General features: G+C 52.7%; 1 protein-coding gene across 1 annotated transcript in view; it reads right to left on the bottom strand.

Moving 5' to 3' along the window:
• Positions 1–23015, bottom strand: part of Inpp5d (inositol polyphosphate-5-phosphatase D) — an 89890-nt gene that overhangs the window by 34951 nt on the left and 31924 nt on the right. The window contains exons 3-6 of the mRNA XM_048344479.1: positions 15409–15559; positions 12356–12530; positions 7845–7985; positions 2069–2159 (exon numbers count right to left, since the gene is read on the bottom strand). Of these exons, the coding sequence (XP_048200436.1) occupies positions 2069–2159; positions 7845–7985; positions 12356–12530; positions 15409–15559 (558 nt within the window). The remainder of the gene's footprint in view (positions 1–2068; positions 2160–7844; positions 7986–12355; positions 12531–15408; positions 15560–23015) is intronic.

Here is a 23015-nt window from a genome sequence, read left to right on the forward strand (position 1 = left end):
AAACTATGCAAAAGCTCAAGGTCCTGAGTTCCAAGCCCCAGTACTGCACACACACACACACACACACACACACACACACACAGCCTTGTGTTAGTTTCCATGTCGTTGTAGCATTTGCTCTTTGTACTCAACAAGTATGCCTGGAAAGTCACCTGGCGTTTGTGTGTGTGTGCGCGCGCGCGCGTGCCAGTCCTGGGGCTCGAGTTCAGGGTTTGAGTGCTATCCCTGAGTACCACTTGCAGCGTTTTTTGGTATTTAACTGGAGCTAAGACTCTCTTTGATTTGCCTGTTCAGGCTGGTTTCAAACCAGGGTCCTTAGATCTCAACCTCCTGAGTAGCCACTCGTACCCAGCAAAAGGCACCTGGCCTCTTTTAAAGACAATGCATAGGGCTGGGAATATGGCCTAGAGGTAGAGTCCTTGCCTCACATAAATGAAGCCCTGGGTTCAATTCCTCAGCACCACATAGATAGAAAAAGCCAGAAGTGGCGCTGTGACTCAAGTGTTAGAGTGCTAGCCTTGAGCAAAAAGCCAGGGACAGTGCTCAGGTCCCAAAAAACAAAACAAAACAAATAAAGACAATGCATAAAGGTGTTTTTTTTTTCTTTCTTTAATGCCTATGGTTTGGTCTCCCCTGAGCGCCCAGGCTACCTGAAGACAGCTAGCCACCCGGGGAACAACTTACTGGGTGTATGCAGTTAACGTTCTCATGACAACAGTCAACCTGTTTTCAGGAGCCGCACTCCTACTCCACCAACTTCACTAGTAGGAGGGGACACCGTAGGCATTCTTGCTACCCCGCCCTGCAGTGTGGGGGTGGGGGTGGGGGGGAGTGTCTGACCTAAGTCACCTTTAACAATCAAATATCTGATAAGCAAGTGGAGATCTCCTAGATTTGAATGTCCCTTTTTGGTGGCCAACCAGAGAGAATGAAATAGTGTGTGTGCGCGCGCGCATGTGGGCACCTGCCCTATCCCTTAGCTATAGCTTTTCTTTTTTTGGCCAGTCCAGGGCCTTGGGCTCAGGGCTTGAGCACCTTCCCTGGCTTCTTCCTGCTCAAGGCTAGCACTCTGCCACCTGAGCCACAGCGCCCCTTCTGGCCGTTTTCCATATATGTGGTGCTGGGGAATGGAACTGAGAGCTTCATGTGTAGGAGGCAAGCTCTCTTGCCACTAGGCCATATTCCCAGCCCTCTTAGCTATAGCTTTTCTGACAAAGGCTGGCACTTTACCACTTGAGCCACAACTCCACTTTCAGCCTTTTGGTGGTTAATTGCAGACAAGAGTCCCACAGACTTTCCAGGCTGGCTTTGAGCCAAGGACCTAAGATCTCAGCCTCCTGAGTAGCGAGGATGACAGGCGTGAGCCACCAGCCCATGCATGGTCTCAAAAATCTATTCTTAGCCAGGCGCCAGTGGCTCCTGCCTGTCATCCTCGCTACTCAGGAGGAGGCTGAGATCTGAGGATCGCAGGTCAAAGCCGGCCCGGCCAGGAAAGTCCGTGAGACTCTCATCTCCAATTAACCACCAGAAAACTGGAAGTGGCGCTATGGTTCAAAGTGGTAGTGTGCTAGCCTTGAGCTGAAGAGCTCAGGGACAGCGCCCAGGCCCAGAGTTCAAGCCCTAGGACAGACAAAAAAAAAAATCTATTCTTAACAAATAACTTGACCTTTGCCAGGAGCCCCATTGGGAGTAGGCATGAGGGAGGGATACCTGCACCATCCTCCCCTCTGCCCTTCGGGTAGGGGTTAGGAGGTTAGGAGTAGCAGCTTGAATCTAGACTTCTTGTAGTTTTCTTTCAGAGGGTCCCAACATTTCTGGGACCGGACCCTGCACTCTTCTCATTCAACCCTGGGGACTTTGATTGGCAGGTGCATCATCTGAAAAACCCACTTCTCAAATCTAAAGCCGGGCAGTGGGAAATGCCTTTCCCAGACGAGAAGGGTTCCGGGGTTCCCCTCTCCCCACTTCCCACTGTCTCCCCCCCGCAAACATGAGGTGGGCGGTATGCCCTCCCTCATCCCCCACTCACGGTTATGAATGTCACCTTTCCAACCCCAAGACCCTTTACCTGAGGACGCGAGGCGCGGAGACCCGGGGACAGCTGCTGGTCAAACAGCCTCTGCAGCGACTCCAGGGAAGGCAGAGTCCGGAGGACTTCCCTGCAGGTGAGGGGGCCGGGCGAGCCGAGGATTAGCACGGACGGACCGAGGGGGGCGATCCGCGGCGGTGACCGAGACAGTGACGGTGACAGCAGGGGTCCAAGGCTGCTCAGGCTCCACCGGGAGACCGGGCCACACCCCACCTGGCACGCCGGTGATCCCGCCTCCCGCAGGACAAGCCCGGGCAAAGATCAATCTGCTCTGCACCGAGGCCCACCCCCAGACCACCCCCCACCCTCACCCCCCACCCCCCACCCCTACCCCCCTCCCGCCCCGGCCCTATCAAACTACAGCGGTGACGGCCATAGCTCGGTTTGCCAGGCTTGGCTTAGACCCACCACTCTTGCCTATAGAAAATTAAAAAATATAAGCACAAAACTTGGAAATCAGTTAGGAATCCAGGGGTCCCAACCTTTGGTGTTTATAGGACACAGATGGACGGACAGACAGACAGACAGACACACACACACACACACACACACACACACACAGAATGCAAATTTCTGGACTCCAGCCGGTCCTGCGGAATCTGCATTTTAAATAAAAGGCTTTCTGGGACTGGAGGGCTCCTGGAATTCCGATGCAAATCCTTTCTTAGCACATTGGGGGGGGGGCAGGGCTAGGGAGGGTTTTCCATTGACGTGTCAATACTAGGGCTTGGATTCTTAGTCCTTTCTCATATCTCTTTAAAATAAAGAGTGATGAAGTAGCTGTACAAGTTCCCCAAGTCAGGTGATGAGCACCTGGCATCCCGATCAACGTCTCCCTCTTCCACCGTCCTCTCCCATCTTTGCTCTCATCTCTTAAGTATGGTGGGTAATTTGGAGTTCAGTTGTCCACTGAGTTCATCAAAATTGCTCACGGCTAGATGCCCGGAGCTCGGTCACTCCTGTAATCCCAGCTACTCAGGAGGCTGAGATCGGAGGACTGAGGGTCGTACAAAAGCCCATGTGACTCTTAGCCAATTAACCACCAGAAGATCGCAGAGGAGCTGTGTCTAAAGTGGGAGACAGGAAAAGGCGGGCACCAGTGGCTCATTCGTGCTTGTAATCCCAGCTGCTCAGGAGGCTGAGATCGGAAGAGGATAGGTTAAAACCAGCCCTGGCAGAAAGTCCACGAGACTTTTATCTTCAATTAAACACCAAAAAAAACCCCAAAAAACAAAAAATAAAACCCCTCCGAAGTAGAGCTATGGCTCAAGTGGTAGATCACTAGCCTTGAGCAAAAACAGCAACTGAGAAATAGAGCCCAGGTCCTGAGTTCAAGCCTCCTGCCTATACCCGGAAGAGGGCTGAAGATGAGCTGAAGAGCTCTTCTCATGGCTGCTGGCGATGTGTAACAAATCCTCAGATCTCTATCATGTGTCTTTACTTAGCATAGAGGGGCGGGAGTGTGCACCTGATGTGGAATCCTGGAGTTTGGGTCTGGGGTCTAAAACTGCTTTCAGGGCTGGGAATATGGCCCAGTGGCAAGAGCACTTGCCTCCTACACATGAAGCTCTCGGTTCGATTCCCCAGCACCACATATATGGAAAACGGCCAGCAGGGGCGCTGTGGCTCAGGTGGCAGAGTGCTAGCCTTGAGCGGGAAGAAGCCAGGGACAGTGCTCAGGCCCTGAGTCCAAGGCCCAGGACTGGCTAATATAAAAAAATAAATAAATAAATAAAACTGCCTTCAATGTACCAACGGCAGGCACACCAGGACTGTTCAGACACGCAGAGCTAGACACACAGAGCTGATGTCGGGCCTGCATTTTTACTTATTTATTTATTTATGTTTGCCAGTCCAGGGCCTGAGCACTGTCCCTGGCTTCCTTTTGCTCAAGGCTAGCACTCTACCACTTGAACCACAGCGCCACTTCTGGCTTTTTCTATATATGTGGTACTGAGGAATTGAACCCAGGACTTCATGTATACGAGACAAGCCCTCTACCACTAGGCCATATTCCCAGTCCATTACCTGCATTTTTTTAAAGTATTTTCTCCTCTCTCTCTCCTCTCTCTCTCTGGAGGGGGTGGGTGTGTCCGTATCATGGTTTGAGCGCATGGACTCCTGCGTCCTTGGCTTGTTTGCTCATGGTTGCTGCGCTATGACTTGAGTCACTCTCCTGGCCAGCTTCTTTCTGGTTATTTTGGAGATGGCATCTCATGGACATTTCTGCCTGGATTGGCCGCTTACTACCTGTCCTCCATCCTCTACATGTCAGCTTCCTGGGTAGCTAGGATTACAGGCATGAGCCACTGGTGCCTGGCTCTCTTCTTTTCTTTTTGGATTCATCCTGGGGCTTGAACTCAGGGCCTGGGCACTGTCCCTGAGTCTCTTTGTGCTCAAGGCTATACTGCTCTACCACTTGAACCATAGCACTACTTTTCTGGCTTTTTCTGAGTAGTTTTGTGCGTGGGACTTTCTTGCCCAGCTGACTTTGGACTGTGATCCTTCTATTTCAGCCTCCTGAGTAGCTAGGATTATCGGCGTGGTGAGCCACTGGCACCTGGCTTTCTTCTTGTTCAATGTGAATAACACTGAACATTAATAGTGATGACTACAACACATCAGAGGCCTTGAATGTACCTGCATTTGTAGTGTGTGTGTGTGTGTGTGTGTGTGTGTGTGTGTGTGTGTGTGTGTGTGTGCTGGTCCTGGGACTTGAACTCAGGGCCCTGGGCTCTGTCCCTTAGCTTGAAGATTGTAGTTTGAAACCAGCCTGGGCAGAAAAGTCAGTGAGACTCCTGCCTCCAATGAGCCATCAAAAAACTGGCAGTGGAGTTTGTTAGCATTTCCCCTGCCTCAGGTCCTCAGCGCCTCCCACTAGCCCCCAGATCCACCCATACCTAACAAGCCACTCCTACTCACTATTAAGACCTACCTACTTTCCCTTTAGCCCCAGAGAGAAGCTGCCACCTGGAAAAGGTGCAGACACCATGTAGTTCCCTCTCCCGTGGGAGATACGGCCCCATGAATAAACCTCCTTAGGAACCTTCTTCTCCTGTCCATGACTGTCTCTGCATGGTCCCCTGGGATGGCTGGGACAAATCCTTTCAGAGTTGTGGCTCAAGCGGTATAGAGTGCTAATGTTAAGTGAAAAAGTTAAAGGAGAATGCTCAGGCCCTGAGTTCAAGCCCCAGTAATGGCATGCGCGTGCGCGCACACACACACACACACACACACACACATCTTAGCCATCTTAAACCTGTTTTCTCAACACTTGGTTGCTTAGTGAAGCAATGAAGTGTTTGTTACTAGGTGACCTGATCAAGTGTGTAGAGAGAAATTCAAGTTGGAGTCCCGGGATAAATCCCAGGAGGCTAGCCTCACCATTCTGAGTTTTCTCTACTGACATTCCCTGCACGTGAAGGACAGGACTTTTTACCTTCCCATCCACTTCCAGGTTTTTGGCTATTAATTGGAGGTAGGAGACTCACAGACTTTCCTGACTGGGCTGGTTTCAAACCGCAATCCTCAGATCTCAGCCTCCTGAGTGTAAGCTAGGATTACAGGCCTAACTGGGATCTCCTGAAATTTCACCTTTCAGTGAACCAAGTTTCCACGCCCGGCTATCAGTTGCAGGAGCAATTTAGATCATCCGCCGTGCCTCTAATCTCAACGTGATGTTAGCTGTTCAGCGAACCCAGACAGGAAGCTGGTAGAAGCTGAAGATGTTTTCTGCACAGACAGGAGGCAGCTGAGGAGTCAGCCCGCAGGGGAAGCAGCTGTCACCATAGTGAGGAGATGCTGGGGTCCTGGGAATGTCCAGGTAGCAATGTGGTCCTGGAAACACAGCCAGCGTGAAGCGAGGCCTTAGGGAAGCAGCTATCTGGACAAAGCCCAGAGGACAGACTTGAAAACATACATCCTCCTCAACAAGAGCTTGGCCAGCATCAGGACATGTCTGTGCAAGCGGAAACAAAAGCTAGTTATCAGCAATGAGGAAATGAATGGTGTCCCAAAGGGTTGTTTGTAGGTGTTCCCCCTCGGTAATAAAGGCTTTATAACAGCAGCATCGAAGGGAACTAAGTTTGCCATGGAGACCTATAAAAATGACGACCCATATCCAATTGGCTATAAAAGAGCACTCATTGAAAGCCAGTTCACCGGCATTAAGCCTGTCCCGCCAAAGATAACCACTCAGTTTGTCAACACTTTTCATCAAACGTACCAAATGCGCTGCTTTTAAGAGCCTTTAAGGGGAAAGTGGAATTTGATTACAGATGAGGAAAGTTTCTTTTCTGCATATTAACTAAGTTAAGATTGATGGATAGAGCAGAAAAATTGACAAGAGACTTTTAAGAACTGCTGAGAGTTATTGAAATACAAACCAACCCAGGTTGGAAAAATCTCGCCCATGCACGCAGTGCCGCTCTTTTCTCAACCAAACTGTGGACGCTTCCTTCGTGATGGGTTTGCTTTGCCTCCCTGGGACTTCGGTCAGACACTTTGGGATGCTATTTTTCTCCCAATCCCCAGGTTTTTAAGTACTCAAAATACCCTTTGCTAATTCCTCTGCTGGTGTATCCTCTTACTTTTGCACTTCTAACCATTACAATGTACTTAAGTTCTTTTTTTTGTTGTTTTTTATTTTGGGTCTTGAACTCTGGGCCTGGGCATGGTCTTTAAGCTCTTCTGCTCAAGGCTAGCGCTCTATCACTTGAGCCACAGCTCCACTTCCTGGTTTTTCTGTGATTAATTGTAGATAAGAATCTCATGGGGCTGGGAATATGAAGCCCTGGGTTCGATTCCTCAGCACCACATATATAGAAAATGGCCAGAAGGGGCGCTGTGGCTCAAGTGGCAGAGTGCTAGCCTTGAGCAAAAAGAAGCCAGGGACAGTGCTCAGGCCCTGAGTCCAAGGCCCAAGACTGTCAAAAAAAAAAAAAAAAAAAAAAGAATCTCAGGACTTTCCTGTTTGGGGTGGCTTCAAACAGCGATCCTCAGGTCTTAAAGGACTGAGTAGCTAGGATTACAGGTGTAAGCCACCAGCACCCAGCTTAAATTCATTTTTGAGGTAACAGAAACGAAGGGTGTAGAATCAAAATAACGTCTAATCAGATTTTTTTTTTTTCAATTGGACCGTCATTACTTGGATTCAATAATGGAAAACTTCAGTTTGGGTGAGTCAGCTCACTTAACAAAGCACTGGCGGGAAAAGGTGGGGGCTGGGGGTGGGCATGCTGTTGTTAGGCACCTGGTGGCTCAGGCCTCTAACGCTGGCTGAGGAGGCTGGGGTCTGAGGGTTGAGGATCAAGGCCAGCCCTTATAATAGGAAAGGAAGTCCCCGAGACAAACCCCAGGAAGTGGACCTCGGGGGGGGGGGGGTCAAGTGGTGGAGCACTAGCCTTAAGTGAAAAGGTCGCCTTTAGTTTATTTCCTCCTGGTGCCCCTAGGTGCTGTTTGGATGTGGGGCTGCAGCCAGAAGGAAGATGGCAGCATTCGACTAAAGGACCGAGGCCTGAGCGAGGAGAAAGGGCTGGCAGTGCCCTCCTGCCCCACCTTCCCAGGGCAAATGCTTTCAGTGAACTGTGGCTAAACATCAAGGTGGAGGGGTGCAGTTCAGTGTTAGGGTACTTAGCAGGTGCATGGCCCTGAGGCCCTGTCTCACACACACACACACACACACACACACACACACACACACACACACACACACACACACACACGGCTCTCCACAGGGAGGGGCCCCCGTCGTTACCCATGCAGCTCCTTGCACAGCAGTGAGGTGAGTTTCTTCAGGTGAGGGAGGCTGCTGGAGCCCGTCTTCACCAAGTCCGAGTCCAGGGCGAGCTGCGTGCTCAGGTACTCCTGGATGGCTTTCAGGTGCTCTTCGGGGAGCCTGGGGGATCGGAAGGAAATAGAAGCTGGCTGCCCTGTCTGTGCCTTTTGGTTACCAGTGATGCCACGTTTGAAGAGGTGGCTCGGGCCGGGGCGCGGTGCCTCACGAGGACGCTTGCACACGTGTGTGAGTCTCCTCGGTTGCGCTGCAGGCGCCGAGGAGCAGGTCAGGCGAGGTGAAGGGGTTGCGGGGGGTGGGGGGGGGGTGGCGATCGTCTGTATTGGACAGGCGCCCCGAGTGCGGCTGGAGGAGGTGATACCGTTTGGGAGCTGGTCCTTTAAACGGGGGGACAAGCTGGTGGCTCACGCCTGCAGCCCTAGCTACTGAGGAAGCTGAGAGTCGTGGATCGAGGTTCAAAGCCGGCCAAAGCAGACCAATTTGAGAACCTCGTCTCCAACTAGCCAGCAAAAAGCTGCAAGCGGAGGCGCGGCTCAAGTGGCGGACTGTCAGCCAGAAGGGGAAAAGCTGACCGAGGGCCTGTGGCCCGGAGTTCAAACCCCAGTACAGGGGAAAGGTGGGAGAAAGATGAGGGAGGAGGTAACAAGTTGAACAAGAAATGGACTCACTGCCTTATGTATGAAACTGTAACCCCTCTGTACATCACTCTGACAATAAAAAAAAAATTAAAAACAAAACAACCCAGTACAGGTGCGCGCGCGCACACACACACACACACACACACACACACCACCTCACCAAAAACGCTGAGGAAGGTGTTGTCGGATTCTTTCCCTATCTCCAGGACGTATAGCTGGAGTCTGGGGGAGGACACGGGACGTCGCCCGAGGTAACAGATGGTGTGTAGGTTCACAAGCCAACTCCCAACTTCCAGCTCCAGGCTTCCCGGAGCGCCCTGCAGAGGGTTCGGCGTGGCCGGGCTCTGCGGGGAGGTCTGTGTGCTCAGTGACTGCTGGGGCGGTGGGGCTGACTTTACCCTCCCTGGTCCTGCCTTTAATTCACCGAAGGAAGGAGGCCAAGGGCAGGACTTGTCCTCTGCGGACACTGGCTTGGCCAGAGGCACAGTCCGGTCCAGACCAGGCCATGACTGTCACTCAAAGTCTGCTAAGCCCTCTCCATCCAATCTCCTGGCAGAGTTTGCTCGGGGTAAATTTTTAGTCTTACTTTTTATAGTGATACGAGTGTTTCATATATACAGCATATAGCATTCCAGATACTTATTCTCATTTTCTTCTTTAATCCTCAGACCAGTTTAATGAGGTAGGTATTAGGGTGTTTTTGTTTTGTTTTGTGCTCATCCTAGACTTGAACTCAGGGCTGGGCACTGTCCCTTAGCTTTTTTTCACGCAAGAGCCTTAGCTCCATTTCCGGCTTTTTACTGGTTATTTAAAAATAAGAATCTCACGGCCTTTCCTGCCTAGATTGGCTTCAAATTGCAACCCTCAAATCTCAGCCTCCTGAGTAGCCAGGATTACAGGTAGGAGCTACAGGTGCTTGGCTTTCTGTTGTTATTTTGAGACAAGTTCTCACTCACTAGGTAGCCCAGTCTGGCCTGATGTGCAAGATTCTCCTGCCTCCGCCTCTTGAGGGCTGAGACAACAGGTGTCAGGAAATACACAAATTAGCATTGGATACTTCATCATGATACTGTACCAAACAATTAAAAACATCAGCTAAGTGGCTCAAGTGGCAGATTGCTAGCCTTGAGCAAAAAAGCCTGGGGGCAGCACCCAGGCCCTGAGTTCAAGCCCTAGAATGGTACAATGTAACAAAAACCAAACTTAGCAGCTAATGGTACACAGGGACTATACCCTGGGAACCCAGATGAGAGCCAGTGGGATGTCCAGATGCAAGAGGCAACACTAGCTATTGTGGCCACTAGTGGCTTATGAGTGTCCTTTGGTGCTTCCGTTGTGTTTGGCACATCCAAGGGCAGAATAGCAGCCCTGGCACCTCAACTTCGTCTTTCAAGTTGGGAATGCAGTGCCACCTTTGCCACTGGGGACTTGGAGGCAGAGAAGCTTTTCTCACACAGAACCCCGAAATTGCTCTTTAATTATTAACTCATAGAAGTGGCTGTGTCCTCAATTATTAATTTGTCTAGCACATTCTAGCAAGTGATGGCTCTATGCTAAGCAGTGTGCTGGGCTCTGGGGATTGTAAGACAATGAAGGCCCCTCTCAGGAGGTATCAGGCCATCTGGCCAGGGGAGCTCGGGGCCCCCACAGGAGAAGCCGCAGGGCCCGGCCAGCATGAACAGGAGGAGCAGGCGGAGCCCCAGTGGACCCACACTCTGGAACAACAGATCAACCCCTGGAGTAAAACTTAACAGGGAGCTGGGCACTGGTGGCTCACACCTGTAATCCCAGCTACTCAGGAGGCTGAGCTCTGAGGATCACAGTTCAAAGCCAGCCGGGGCAGGACTCTTATTTCCAATATCTTATGCAGAAAAAAAACACAGAAGTGACGCTGTGGCTCAAGTGAGAGAGCGCTAGCCTTGAGCGCAAAGAGGTTCAGGGGTGGTGCCTAGGCCCTGAGTTCAAGCCCAGGCCTGGAAAGCAAGCAAACAAACCAACCAACAAAACCTAAGAGGCACTGGAATGGTTTCACTTCCAGCCTTCTGCCCCACAGGATCGAGTCTATGCTATGCAGAACGCATCATCCCCATCACGCCCGGACACAGTGCATAATACCCAAGGATTAGCGTATTGGTACCTGGGTACTTCCAGCCCTAGGGCCCCATTTGTATCAGCTTGAGTCCCCTGGCCCCGACACAGATACACACAGACACACCCTGACACAGACACTGCCCCTTTGTGCCCACCCCCGCCCCCCCGCCATGCACTCTCCACTCTGCCTCTTAGTACTCAGTGCCTTGCCTGACTTGAAGCTGGGCATGGGAAGAGGATGGGCACTCTGGATTTCCTGCGCCTGGATCCACCCTGCCTGACATTCTGGGTGTGACTTTGAAGGAACAGCCCTCCTGCCTCGGACTGTAGTGAGAGCACAGGAAAAAGCAGGCCCAGCCTTCCGGGGTGGTTGGCACTGAGGAAATACTGTCGGAGCACCGGTGGTCATCGGTGGCCAGTGCCAGCCGCAAAAATGACAGTCACCCTCTAAGCATAAAAGTGGTTTTGCACAGACAAAGGGAATGACTGAAAGACAAAACGTTATGAATGGGGAAGCATTCCCAAATTTTAAGCAAGGAGCTAGGGGTGGTTCATTCATTCATTTGTTTGTCTCACAATATAGCCCAGGATGGCCTCAAACTTGTGATCCTCCTGCCTCGTCCTCCTAAATATTAGCATTACAAGCATGATTATAAGAAGATAGGGGGCTGGGAGTATGGCCTAGTGGCAAGAGTACTTGCTTCCTACACATGAAGCTCTCAGTTCGATTCCCCAGCACCACATATATGGAAAACGGCCAGAGGGGGCGCTGTGGCTCAAGTGGCAGAGTGCTAGCCTTGAGCAAGAAGAAGCTAGGGACAGCGCTCAGGCCCTGAGTCCAAGCCCCAGGACTGGCCAAAAAAAAAAAAAAAGAAGATAGGGTTCTCCTCCCCGCCAAAGATGATGGACCAATGGTTAATATATAAGGAGATCATAAAATATAGTAAGAGGCATGGGAATATGACCTAGTGGCAAGAGTGCTTGCCTCGTATACATGAAGCCCTGGTTCAATTCCCTAGCACCACATATATAGAAAGTGGCCAGAAGTGGTGCTGTGGCTCAAGTGGTAGAGTGCTAGCCTTGAGCAAAAAGAAGCCAGGGACAGTGCTCAGGCCCTGAGTTCAAGGCCCAGGACTGGCCAAATAATAATAATAATAATAATAATAATAATAATAATAATAATAAAATATAGTAAGATCCAGGTGCCACTGGCTTACACTTGTAATCTTAGCTACTCAGGAGGCTGAGATCTGTGGATCAAGGTTCAAAGCCAGCCCAGGCAGAAAAGTGCCCGTGAGACTCTCATCTCCGATTAACCACTCAAAAACCAGAAGTGGGGCTGTGGCTCAGAGTGGTAGAGAACACTAGCCTTGAGCAAAAGAGCTCAGAGACAGCGCCCAGGCCCTGAGTTCAAGCCTCACCACTGACAAAACAACAACAACAACAACAGCAAAAAACCCAAAAACAAAAACACACAAAAACTTAGTAAGAAAAACATTAGGATGCTGATAGGAAAATAGTCAGAGGACAAAAATGACTTAAAAGGGAGGTGATTTGGGCTGACTCGCTGGAAACCATTTTCAACCTTGCTCTTAGTGAACTAAGCAGAGGTAGACCTGGACGTCAGGTGCAGGAATGAAGTCCTCGCCCACATGGTGTAAGTCAGTACCCTGGAGCGTGGACCTGGGTGCTGGGGGCTGGGTTATACTCTCGCCTCCCCCCGCCCCCCAGGTGGGGACTCACCCACTGGTGTCCGTGCTCTGCAGCCGCTGAAGCAGGGTCTCGGCGAGGCCGGGCCGGCTGCCCTCGCTCCCTCGGGGGCCCTCGGCTGGAGGGGGAGGGGGCTCCTTGGCGTCGCAGGGACCGGCGGGCGGAGGGATGTTTCTGGGTGGCAGCTCCGGCGGGGACACGGCGCTCTCTGCCCGAGACAACGGCAGATGCCCGGGGTGAGGAGGTGTCTGCATCGCCCTGCCCCCGAACGCCACCACCGTGCTCTGGGCTCCAGGCCCCCCACTTCCCGGACCCCATCCGCACTCCGCGGCCCTCCCCTCCTCACTTCCTCCCAGACTCCCCGGCTAGACAGGAGCTCCTTGCGGTGGACTTGGTTTCCTGATCCTTAGCCGGGGGCCTCCTGCGATGTCTGCCTCACTGCCGAGTTCCAGCCGCTCTTGCCTTGGTCAGTCGGTCTCTCCCGTCCTGAGCTGCAGGACAGGCCCGGCTGGCTCTCGGGGACCGTGGAAAGTACCTCATGTGAGACCAGGCCCGCTCGCTCTGCACCTTTCCTCTCATGTCTGACCTCCAGTCTCTCTCCCCTCACACCCTCAGAGAGAAATTTAAGACGTGAGAGGATCCCCTTACTCAGACACTGGAAGTGTGTGTGTGTGTGTGTGTGTGCGCGCGCGCACACGCGTGCACGCTCCCATGGCTACTTGAACTCAGAGACTTGCGTTCTTGCTCGGCTCTTTCACTCCAGGCTGGTGCTCTGCCACTTGAACCACACTTCTGCTTCTTGCTTTTGGCTAGTCAATTGCAGATAAGAGTTCCATGCACCTTTCAGCCTGGGCTGTCTTTGAACCATGATCCTCAGATCTCAGCTTCCTGAGTAGCTAGGATGACAGGCACGAGCCACCAGCATTCAGCTTGACCGTGAAGCAATCAACTTGGGCTTTCTTTGAAGGATGGGACCCTTGCCCTTTCCTTTCGGGTGCGCATTCTACCGCCCAGCCAGGCCTCTAGCCCTTTGCTCATCCTTTGTGGTTTCCTTTCCTTCATATGTCACAAGCAGGAAAAGGCTGCCCAGTCCTCAAGTCTGGGATGCCCTAGACTGGGTCCCTTCCCTGTCCCTTCCCATACCTGCGGGCCCCTCCCAGTCCTCAGCCACAGCTCTCTCTGGGGACTCTTTTTAAGCTGGTCCTGGGGCTTGAACTCAGGGCCTGGGCACTGTTCTTGAGCTCCTTTTGCTCAAAGCTGGCACTTGAGCCACCGTATTACGTCCAGCTTTTTCTGCTTATGTGGTGCCGCAGAATCAAACCCAAGGCTTCGTGCATGTTAGGCAAGCTCTCTACCGCTAAGCCGTATTTGCAGCCTGGAACTTTCTTTTCGATGGACTGACATTTTCCTTCTCTCCCTCTAGGGTTGTCCATGTTTATTTTTTAGATGGTTGTGGGGCTTGAACTCTGGGCCTGGATGCTGTCCCTGAGCTCAAGGCTAGTCCTTTACCACTCGAGCCACAGCCCCAGTTCTAGTTTTCTGGTGGTCTGTTGGAGGTAAGAGTCTCACAGACTTTTCTGCTCCCACTGGCTTTGAATCGTGATCCTCAGGTCTCAGCCTCCGGAGTAGCTAGGATGACAGCTGTGAACCACCGACTCCTAGCTCCTTCTAGGGTTTTAAAGATACTTCTGAGTCTGTTTTGAACCCCAGAAAGTACAGCCTCTTGAGAAGACACCTTGGACTGGGTGGGGGTGGGGTGGGGAGGAGCAGATGTCCCTTTGCTCTGGGTCCTGTTGACAAACGGGGCTCACATTTGGGGAAGTGAAGCTGGCAATCATGCAACTGGGCTTTCCTTTCCAGTTGGAACAGGAAGTGTGTCAGGACTTCCAGACAGCATCCCAGGGGCGTGGCCAGCTGGGGAGGTGTCTGGGGGGTTGGGGGATTGAGAAAGGTGATGTGAGTCTCGTGGTCTGGGCCAAGGCCAAGGCCAAGGCACCTGGTGGCTCTAGGTGGCAGGGCACAGCTGGGGCATGCGTGAGCGCTTGCTGACTCAAACCCCGAGGACTCCCCTCACTCAGATCCGGTTGGCAGGAAAGGGCATGGCCTCCCTGGGTCCTGTGGGTTGGCGGGGAGGGTGGGTTCTCCAGTCTGTCTTCTAATAGGCAGCTGATGAGCTGGGCAGCCACAGAGAAGGCAGGGAGGGGGTGAATTCCCCTCCCCAACCAGCCCATTGTGTGTGTGGGGGGAGAGAGCCCTGCACATGCCCAGCCATGGCCCACCAAGGACAGGCAGGGAGCAGGCCAGCCTTATGGAAGAGCCCTGGGCAGCTGAGGGGTTCAAGGGAGAATCCTGAGGGTTCCCACTGGAGGATTGACCTTTGCCCCAGGTTCTGTGGCTGATCCTAGCCACTCAGGAGGCTAAGATCTGAAGATCATGGTTCAAAGCCAGCCCGGGCAGGAAAGTAATCCATGAGATTCTTATCTCCAATGAACCACTAAAAAGCCAGAGGGGGAGCTGTGGCTTAAACTCTGTCCCCATGCTTTTTTTTTAGGGGGGGGGCAGGGACAGATCTTGCTATGTCACCCAAGCTGGCCTAGAACTTGAGATTCTCCTGCCTCAGCCTCCCATACTGCTGAGATGAGAGTCACCACGCCCAGCTTTGTCCCCTCGTCCTTCTACTTCCGTTGAGGATCTTCTCCTTCATTGCACACAGTGGAAGGATAACAAGAATGGCAGTGGCTGCATACCAGACCCTGGGGTGCCACATTCATAGGCCTCCCTTCCTTTTACGTGCTTGAACTCAGGACGTGGGCATAGTCCCCACCCCCACCCCCCCAAGGCTAGCATCTTGTGATACCCCGAGAGTCACTGGAGCCCCTCTGTAGAAGGAGACTGTGGTTCAGAGAGGGCGTGTAATTTACCCAAAGTCACAAAGCCATTAAGACAGGCAGGGATTCCTTTCGTCAGTCACCGTCCTGCCCTCTCTCCGGAGGGTCCCGAGCTCTCTAGAAGTCTACAATGTGGAACTCAAGACGGCTGGGCTGGACTCCAGAGGCACCCCCCCCCCCCGCCCCAGCCCTTCCTACCCATGTCTTCCTCAGGGTCTTCGGCTGCGTCCTCCTCCTCCAGCGGCACCGGGTACTGTAGGTGGGTCACCAGCCCCATGTTTTCCTTCTTGTAAAACTCGATGAGCTGGTCCAGCTTCGCGAAGAGCCTCATGGGGACGCCCTCCGAGGCCTGAGGACAGGACAAGACAGACTTCAGCTTTCCGCTGACTTAGCATGTCACCCAACCACCAAGGGCACCCAGAGACGGGGAGGCTGGGGACGGTCGCAGTCCAGACAAAGCCTGGGGCTCCCACCCATACCCCGCATCCTGCAAGAGGGTTGTTCCAAAGACAGGGTTGTACAGCAAGGGGAAAGGGCGACATCATCCAGAAAGAAATGTGCTCAGGGCTGGGAACATGGCCTAGTGGTAGAGAGCTTGCCTAGCATACATGAAGCCTTGGGTTCGATTCCTCAGCACCACATATATAGAAAAAGCCAGAAGGGGCGCTGTGGCTCAAGTGGCAGAGTGCTAGCCTTGAGCAAAAAAGAAGCCAGGGACAGTGCTCAGGCCCTGAGTTCAAGGCCCAGGACTGGCAAAAAAAAAAAAAAAACCCAAAACATTTTGTTTTTCATGACGGCAAAAGTTAGAGATTAAGATTTTTTTTTTTAACGCAAAGAAATCACTTGTAATCTCACAATCTCGAGAGATTTATTTTCAATATTGTAGAAATGTTTTCCTTGGGTATGTGTGTGTACAAATGTGTGTTTGGTGGGGAAAGTTATTTTTGTTTCTTCCTTGCCATAAAGACCAGATCTAAAATTTATTATTTTCTTTTTGGCGCTAAGGATTGAGCCGGGGGCCTGCAAAGCCAGTCCAAATCTTTCTTATTTATCTTTTCATTAATTTGTTCGTTTATGTTCTGGAGACGGAACCTGGGCTTTGCCCATGCTAAGTATGGGCAAAATACTCTACTCCTGAGCTACTTTCTGGGCCATGTGTGTGTGTGTGTGTAGTGGTGGTGGTGAGGGGTGTTAGTGGGGTTTAAACTCAGGAACTTGTGCTCTTCTCTGGCTTTTTCTGCCTATGGCTGGAGACCTATTACTTGGGTCACATTTCTGCTTCCAGCTTTTTTTCTGGTTCATGGGAGATAAGAGTCTTCTGGAGTTGTCTTCCTGGGCTGGCTTTGAACTGTGATCCTCGGATCTCAGTCTCCTGAGTAGCTAAGATTTTTTTTTTAATCAAATTCCAGAAAATGGCTCAAGCTGCCTAGAAACCTTCTTTTGTTTCTCTCTCTGCTGTTTGTGAGGGAATCGTTCTTGGCTGTTCTAATGCCGCGTGGCCAGGTTCTCCCCTCCCCCCTACCCCGCACCCATCCTGGGGCTCCAGCAGGAAATCCAAGGTCTTTCAGCAGCCCCCTAGCCCAAGCAGACGCCACCCTCGCTTAGGCTTGGTCCTCCAAGGGCAGCAGGCCAGGGGAAGAGACCAAGCCGTGTGTAAGGACTGGAACGGGAGCCAGGCCACGTCTGCTTGGGGCGGGTCTCCCCTGACATTGCATGACGGCCACGCCCCTGGCTACCGAGCACCGAGGGCCACCTCCATACCTGCTGATATCGGGGCTTAAACTCAGGGCCAGGATGCTGTCCCTTAGCCTTGTGGCTCAAAGCTGGTGCCACAGCTCCACTTCTGGCTTTTTCCCTAGTTCATTGGAGATAAGAGTCTCTGGGACTGGCCTGCTCCCGCTGGCTTTGAACCTGGATCCTCAGATCTCAGCATCCTGCCACACCCCAGTCATCTTAACAATGATTGTCATGTCTAACTTTGAATTCGGAGGTCAGGCAGCTGACTTCTCTCTTTCCTGCTGAAGGGAAGAGGAGCCACCGACTGTGGGAAAGAAGGCTAAGGGGACTCTCTGCCGCTGTCTTCATCTGTCAGCCCGTCTCTCTGTCCCTCCAAGTGCACTGCGCATGTGTGTCTTTGTACCTGTATGTGTATGGTATGTCTGTGTTTGCATCGATGGCTAAGCGATTCAGTGAATTTACAGAGAGATTAACAAAAGGTCTTGTGTATTCTTTTTGATAATTTCCCTTGTTTTCACACCCTAAGCAATCTCAAGCCTGGTTAATTAGAAATGTGTAGGCAACAGCCAAGTTTTCTGAAATGGAACGTCAATACGTTCAACAGTGAACACAAGCAGAACCAGAAAACAAGTCTGACACGGTACAAGACCTGCGAGCTGGAATCAGTCAAAGCAGCGCCGAGTAAATGTCCCCACACCAAAGCGTCTCCAGCTAATGGACGGCTCGCTGTCAGAAACCTAAGCTACGCGACACTAACGGTCTAGGATGTTTGGTTTCAAAGTTGTGAACTACGAAAAGACGAATGACTTGCAATTGACCAGCGCCGTGAACGAGGCCAGAGAAGGAAGCTCAGCCTCAGAGCGCCGGAAAGACCCCCTGGCCTGCTCTGGCTAGGAGAGGACCGAGTCCAGACTCTCCCCTAGTACCTCCTGGGAGGAATTACTGCTCTGCTTGCAGTTAGGACTACTCCCAGGGGGCAGAAAAACCCTGGGCCCGTTCTAACCAAAGTGAGTCACTGAGTCCTCAGTACCACATACACAGAAAAAGCCAGAAGTGACTCTGGTAGAGTGCTAGCCTCAAGGAAAAAGGAACTCAGGGACAGCGCCCAGGTTCTGACTTTAAGACCCGGGGCTGGCACAAAAAAGAAAGAAACGTAATTACTTCATTCAAATTTAATAGCATGTAGGGTGGGGTCCTTTTTGTGTGTGTGACACCGTTCCTGGGGTACTGTCCCTGAACTCTTTTACTCAAGGCTAGTGCTATGCCAGTTGGCCACAGCTCCACTTCCAGCTTTCTGGTGGCCAACAGGAGATAAGAGTCTCACGGACTTTCCTGCCAAGCTGGCTTTTAACCTCAGTGCTCGGATCTCAGCTTCCTGAGTGGCTAGGGTTACAGGCGTGAGCCACTGGAACAGGGCTTGAAGCCAGCCCAGGCAGGCAAGTCCATGAGACTCTTATCTCCAGTTAACCACAAAAAGCTGGAAGTGGAGATGTGGCTCAAGGGGTCGAGCGCCAGCTTTGAGCACAAAAGCTCAGGGACAGTGTGCCTAGGCTCTGAGTTCAAGCCCCAGGACTGGCATCAGGTTAACTTTCACAGAGATTCTCCCTGGAGAACCAGTGCACTCTAGGGGAAGTTGAGGAGGGAGAAAGGGCCAGGGTGCAAGGCAGAAATTGCGGAAGCTGTGGAGCTGCCCGCACCGGGGCAGGGCGAGGAGCCAGCTCTCGACCCGGGCGTGAGAGCCTTGATCTGGGCGGGACAAGAAAGGGCAGTCCACACCCTGCCTGTCGCCCTTCACCTGGGCCTGCAAAGCACTGGATGCAGGGCAGTGTGCCCAGCAGGCCAGGGCAGCCATGTCTGGGTTCTGCCTCACAAACCTCACCCGGGCTAGGAGTGGGAAGGGGATTCCTGCGAGGCAGAGCCCGCGCGGCTCTTCTATGGGTCTGGGGCTGTGGATGCCGAGGAACAGTGGGGAGATGGGGGGTGGGTAGCCCTTCCCTCTATGTGATCCACCAGAAGGGCTTCTTTTATTTTTGCCGGTCCCGGGGTTTGGACGCTGTCCCTGAGCTTTTTGCTCAAGGCTACTGTTCTACCACTTGAGCCACAGCACCACATCTGCCTTTGGGGGGGTGGGAGGGAGATAAAAGCCTCATGGATTTTCCTATCCAGGCTGGCTTCAAACCCTGGTGCTCGGACCTCAGCCTCCTGACTTTTCTCAAATATTGTAAACAGTGGCGACACGTGGACGGGAAGGTTGTCATGCACGTCTGGGAGAGCCCAGCAGGACGCAGCAGGACGCAGGAAACTCGAGGGTCCCGGGAGAACGGAGTGGAGAGAGTGGACTGAGGCACGGGTGAGCTGGGCAGAGGGGAGCAGCCGCCTCACGCCGGGGGGGGGGGGGGCCCACAGGCGAGGACCAGAACTGGAGAGGCACGGGGCACACGCGGAGCCCTCCGCGGAGCCAGAGCGGTGGGGCTCAGATCGGGGGTGGCGTCTGCCGCACTTCCCACCGGGCGGGGGCGGGCATGGATGCTTTCTCGGTCCAGCCCGCCAGACGTGGTTCCCTGTTCTGAAATGACAGGCTTCCCCAAAAGACACGCCAGGTCATTTAGAAACAGAGAAGGAGCCCCTGAAGGCTGGCATGAGTGGGGTGCTGCTAGCCTGATCCCCAGGTGAGCTGTTCCTGACGCTCCTGGGCGGGGGGGGGGGGGGGGGGGGGCGGGGTGGTAATGACCACGGCCGGGTGATAGGTGTTTCACTAGGCAGGGACTCTCCCGATGATCAGGGACAAACGCCTTCCTGAGCGTGGCAGAGGGCAGTGGCTACTCCAGGGTGAGGAGATCAACGGCGGCCTAGTTGCGAAAACCAGAACAAAAGAGCCAAGCGGCAGGATTCCCTACTTCAAATACATTTGGTAGCATAGGACGTCCCGCGGGGAGAGCAGACTTTTTTTTTGCAGGTAGGCCTATAGGCTGGATAACTCATTTATGATCAGAGATGGGTACTGGTCCCACATGCCTGCAATCCTAGTGTCTCAGGAGGCTGAGGTCTGAGAATCAAGGTTTGAATCCAATTTGGGCAGGAAAGTCTGTGAGATTCCACGTAGCTACCAAAAAGCCACAAATGCCACTGTGGTTCAAGTGGCAGAGTGATCGCCTTGAGTACAATAGGTCAGGGACAGTGTCCAGGCCCTGAGATCAAGCCTGAGGACTGGTGTGTATGTGTGCGTGTGCGTGCCCCCCCCACACACACGCGCGCACACACACACACACACACACACACACACACACTTCTCAGAACTCAACATCCCAGAAGAAAATGAGATAGGATATACTTCTGACTATGAAACAAAACACCATCTCTTCTACAGCCTCCTGTTGACATCTCTGGGTCTATGGAAAGTTCCCTGCCATTTCCTGAAAGTCATTTCTACCAGGCCTTGGCAGGGCAGTGGCTCGGCTTAGACTCAACAGCTCTGGTCCTGCCTCAGGGCCTCCCACCTGTGCCCATCTCCCCCACAGACTCCCAGGTCCACGGAGTAAAGGGACAGCGTTAGGCCCGGCCGTGCGGGCCCCCGGCTCTCCCACAGAGGAGGCCGGTCAGAAACAAGCAAGGCTGAGAGACGCACACTGCGCAAAATAGACCTTACAGATGAGATGTGCATTGTCAAGCTGGATCTGTGTGTGTGTGTGTGTGTGTGTGTGTGTGTGTGTGTGTGTGTGTGTGTGTGTGTGTGTGTGCTGGTCCTGGGGCTTGCATTCAGGACCTGGGTGCTGTCCTTGAGCTTTTTTCTTCTCAAGGCTAGTGCTCTATCATGTGAGCCACGGCTCCAGTTCTAGCTTCTTTGGTAGTTAGAGATATGAGTCTCACAGACCTTCTGGCTCGGGCTGGCTTTGACTTGCCATCCTCAGATCTCAGCCTCCAGAGGAGCTAGGATGGCAGACAGGAGGCACCCGTGCCCTGCTCAAGCTGGATCTTGCAAGGAGTAACCCCCAGCCCTCAAGCCCCAGCCCCAGGGGCCAGGGTCTGTAAGACAGAGGACAGCTGGTGTCCAAACCCCGGGCAGCTCAGGACTGTGCACCCTGAGAATGGCTACGTTGCTCCACGTGTGTGCATGTGTGCACACACCCAGCCTCTCTAATCATTATGAAAATGTTACACATGATGGCAAAGTATTAAGAAGAAAGTTCACGCCCGTCATCCTAGCTACTCGGGAGGCTGAGATCCGAGGATCACAGTTCGAAACCAGCCCGGGGAAGGAAGGAAGTCTGGGAGATTCTTATCTCCAATTTTAAAAGCTGGAAGCAGAGCTGTGGCGCAAGTGGTAGAGCACTAGCTTTGAGCAAGAGTAGCTCAGAGATAGCACCCGGGCCCTGAGTTCAAGCCCCAAGACAGGCACACACACACACAATAAGAAGAAGAAATAAGAAAAACAAAGTAGAAATACATTCTTGGCAGCCCTGAAAGGTTGTGGGTGACCGAGGCTGCTCCTTCTGTGTCTGCTCCTCGGGGAGGCTGCCCGGGTCAGGGGAGGCTGGGCGGTTGTTGAAGGTGAAGCTCCTCTGGAGCTGGGGCTAGATCCAGCAAGCGCCAGCTTCACCTGGGAGTGGGGCGCCCCGTGGGCGGCACCGAGCCTCTGGGATCTGGAAGCTCCCCTCCTCCCACCCGCCCAGCGTGGCCTGCTCCACCTTAAGCTGCGCCGCAGAGGCCCAGGCTGGACACTGCCATCCTCGCCCTCACGGTGGGCTGGACCCGCACCTGTCTGGGCCTCGGCCTCTGCCCTTGCCTGTCTCTGCCAGCCCCTCCAAGGTTTTCTTTCCCCTCTGCCCTGAGGACTGTCTCAAGCTGTAGCTACCTCCTGCCTTCAAACCTTTCTCTAAGAGTCATGGACCCCAGTGGGGGAAGAAAGCAGAGGGAGAGACTTGGGCCTTTGGAGATTTGGAAGAGGTTGGATCTGGGGTGTGTGTGTGTGTGTGTGTGTGTGTGTGTGTGTGTGTGTGTGTGTGTGTGCGCGTGTTGCCAGTCCTGGGGCTTGAACTCAGGGCCTGAGAGCACTGTCCCTGGCTTCTTTTTTGCTCAAGGCTAGCACTCTGCCACTTGAGCCACAGCGCCGCTTCTGGCTTTTTCTATATATGTGGTGCTGAGGAATCGAACCCAGGGCTTTATGTATGCAAGGCAAGCACTCTACCACTGGGCCATATTCCCAGCCCCAAGAGGTTGGATCTTTAAGAGTGATTTTGCCAGCTACTTGGTGGCTCAGGCCTGTAATCCTAGCTACTCAGGAGGTTGAGATCTAAAAATCACAGTTCAAATCCAGCCTGGGTAAGAAGGTCTGTGAGACTTTTAGCTCCAATCAACCACCATAAAATGAGAAGTGGCGCTGTGGCTCAAAGTGGTAAAGCACTAGCCTTGAGCAAAAGAAGGTCAGGGACAGCGCCCAGGTCCTGAATTCAAGCCCCATGACTGACCCCTTCCCCCCCCCAAAGTGATTTTGAGCCGCTGAGGGCAATTGAGCATGCTCAAAGTTAGCTTTATTGCATCGTGCATCTCCTGACATGAGCACAAGGAACACAGCAGGGTTTCTGGTCAGTCCTGCAGAAAGTACAGGTCCTGGGCCATTCAAGGTGGAAACCTCCATACTCTCCAAGACAAGACGGTCAGCCTGTTCCCCAAAGATGCCAAGGTCAGGAAAGACCCGGAACTGTGCCCAGCTCCACAACAATGAAGAGAGGTAACAGTTCTATGTAACCTGAGATTCTGTGTGGAATGTTGGTCGCCAGGAGGGAAATCGTATGTCATTTTCATGATATATAAGAAATATATGTAGATCTGCCTATCAAGATTGCCAAAGAAATTTGAATGGAGCCTAAGGATAGGATGAACCAAGGCTAACTTCCTGATTTTGATGGCTGAATGTGTTTTGGGGGAGAGTCCTTACCACGTAGGAAAGAAACACTGAAATGGGGCGTCGTCAGGAACTTACTCTCCAATAACTCTGAGAAACAATAGTGGTGCTGTAACAGAGCAAGAAACTTACCAGATGCTGAAGTTCTCAGGGAGGAAAATGAGCA

This window comes from Perognathus longimembris, chromosome 4, assembly GCF_023159225.1.
Source record: "Perognathus longimembris pacificus isolate PPM17 chromosome 4, ASM2315922v1, whole genome shotgun sequence".
NCBI lineage: Eukaryota > Metazoa > Chordata > Mammalia > Rodentia > Heteromyidae > Perognathus > Perognathus longimembris.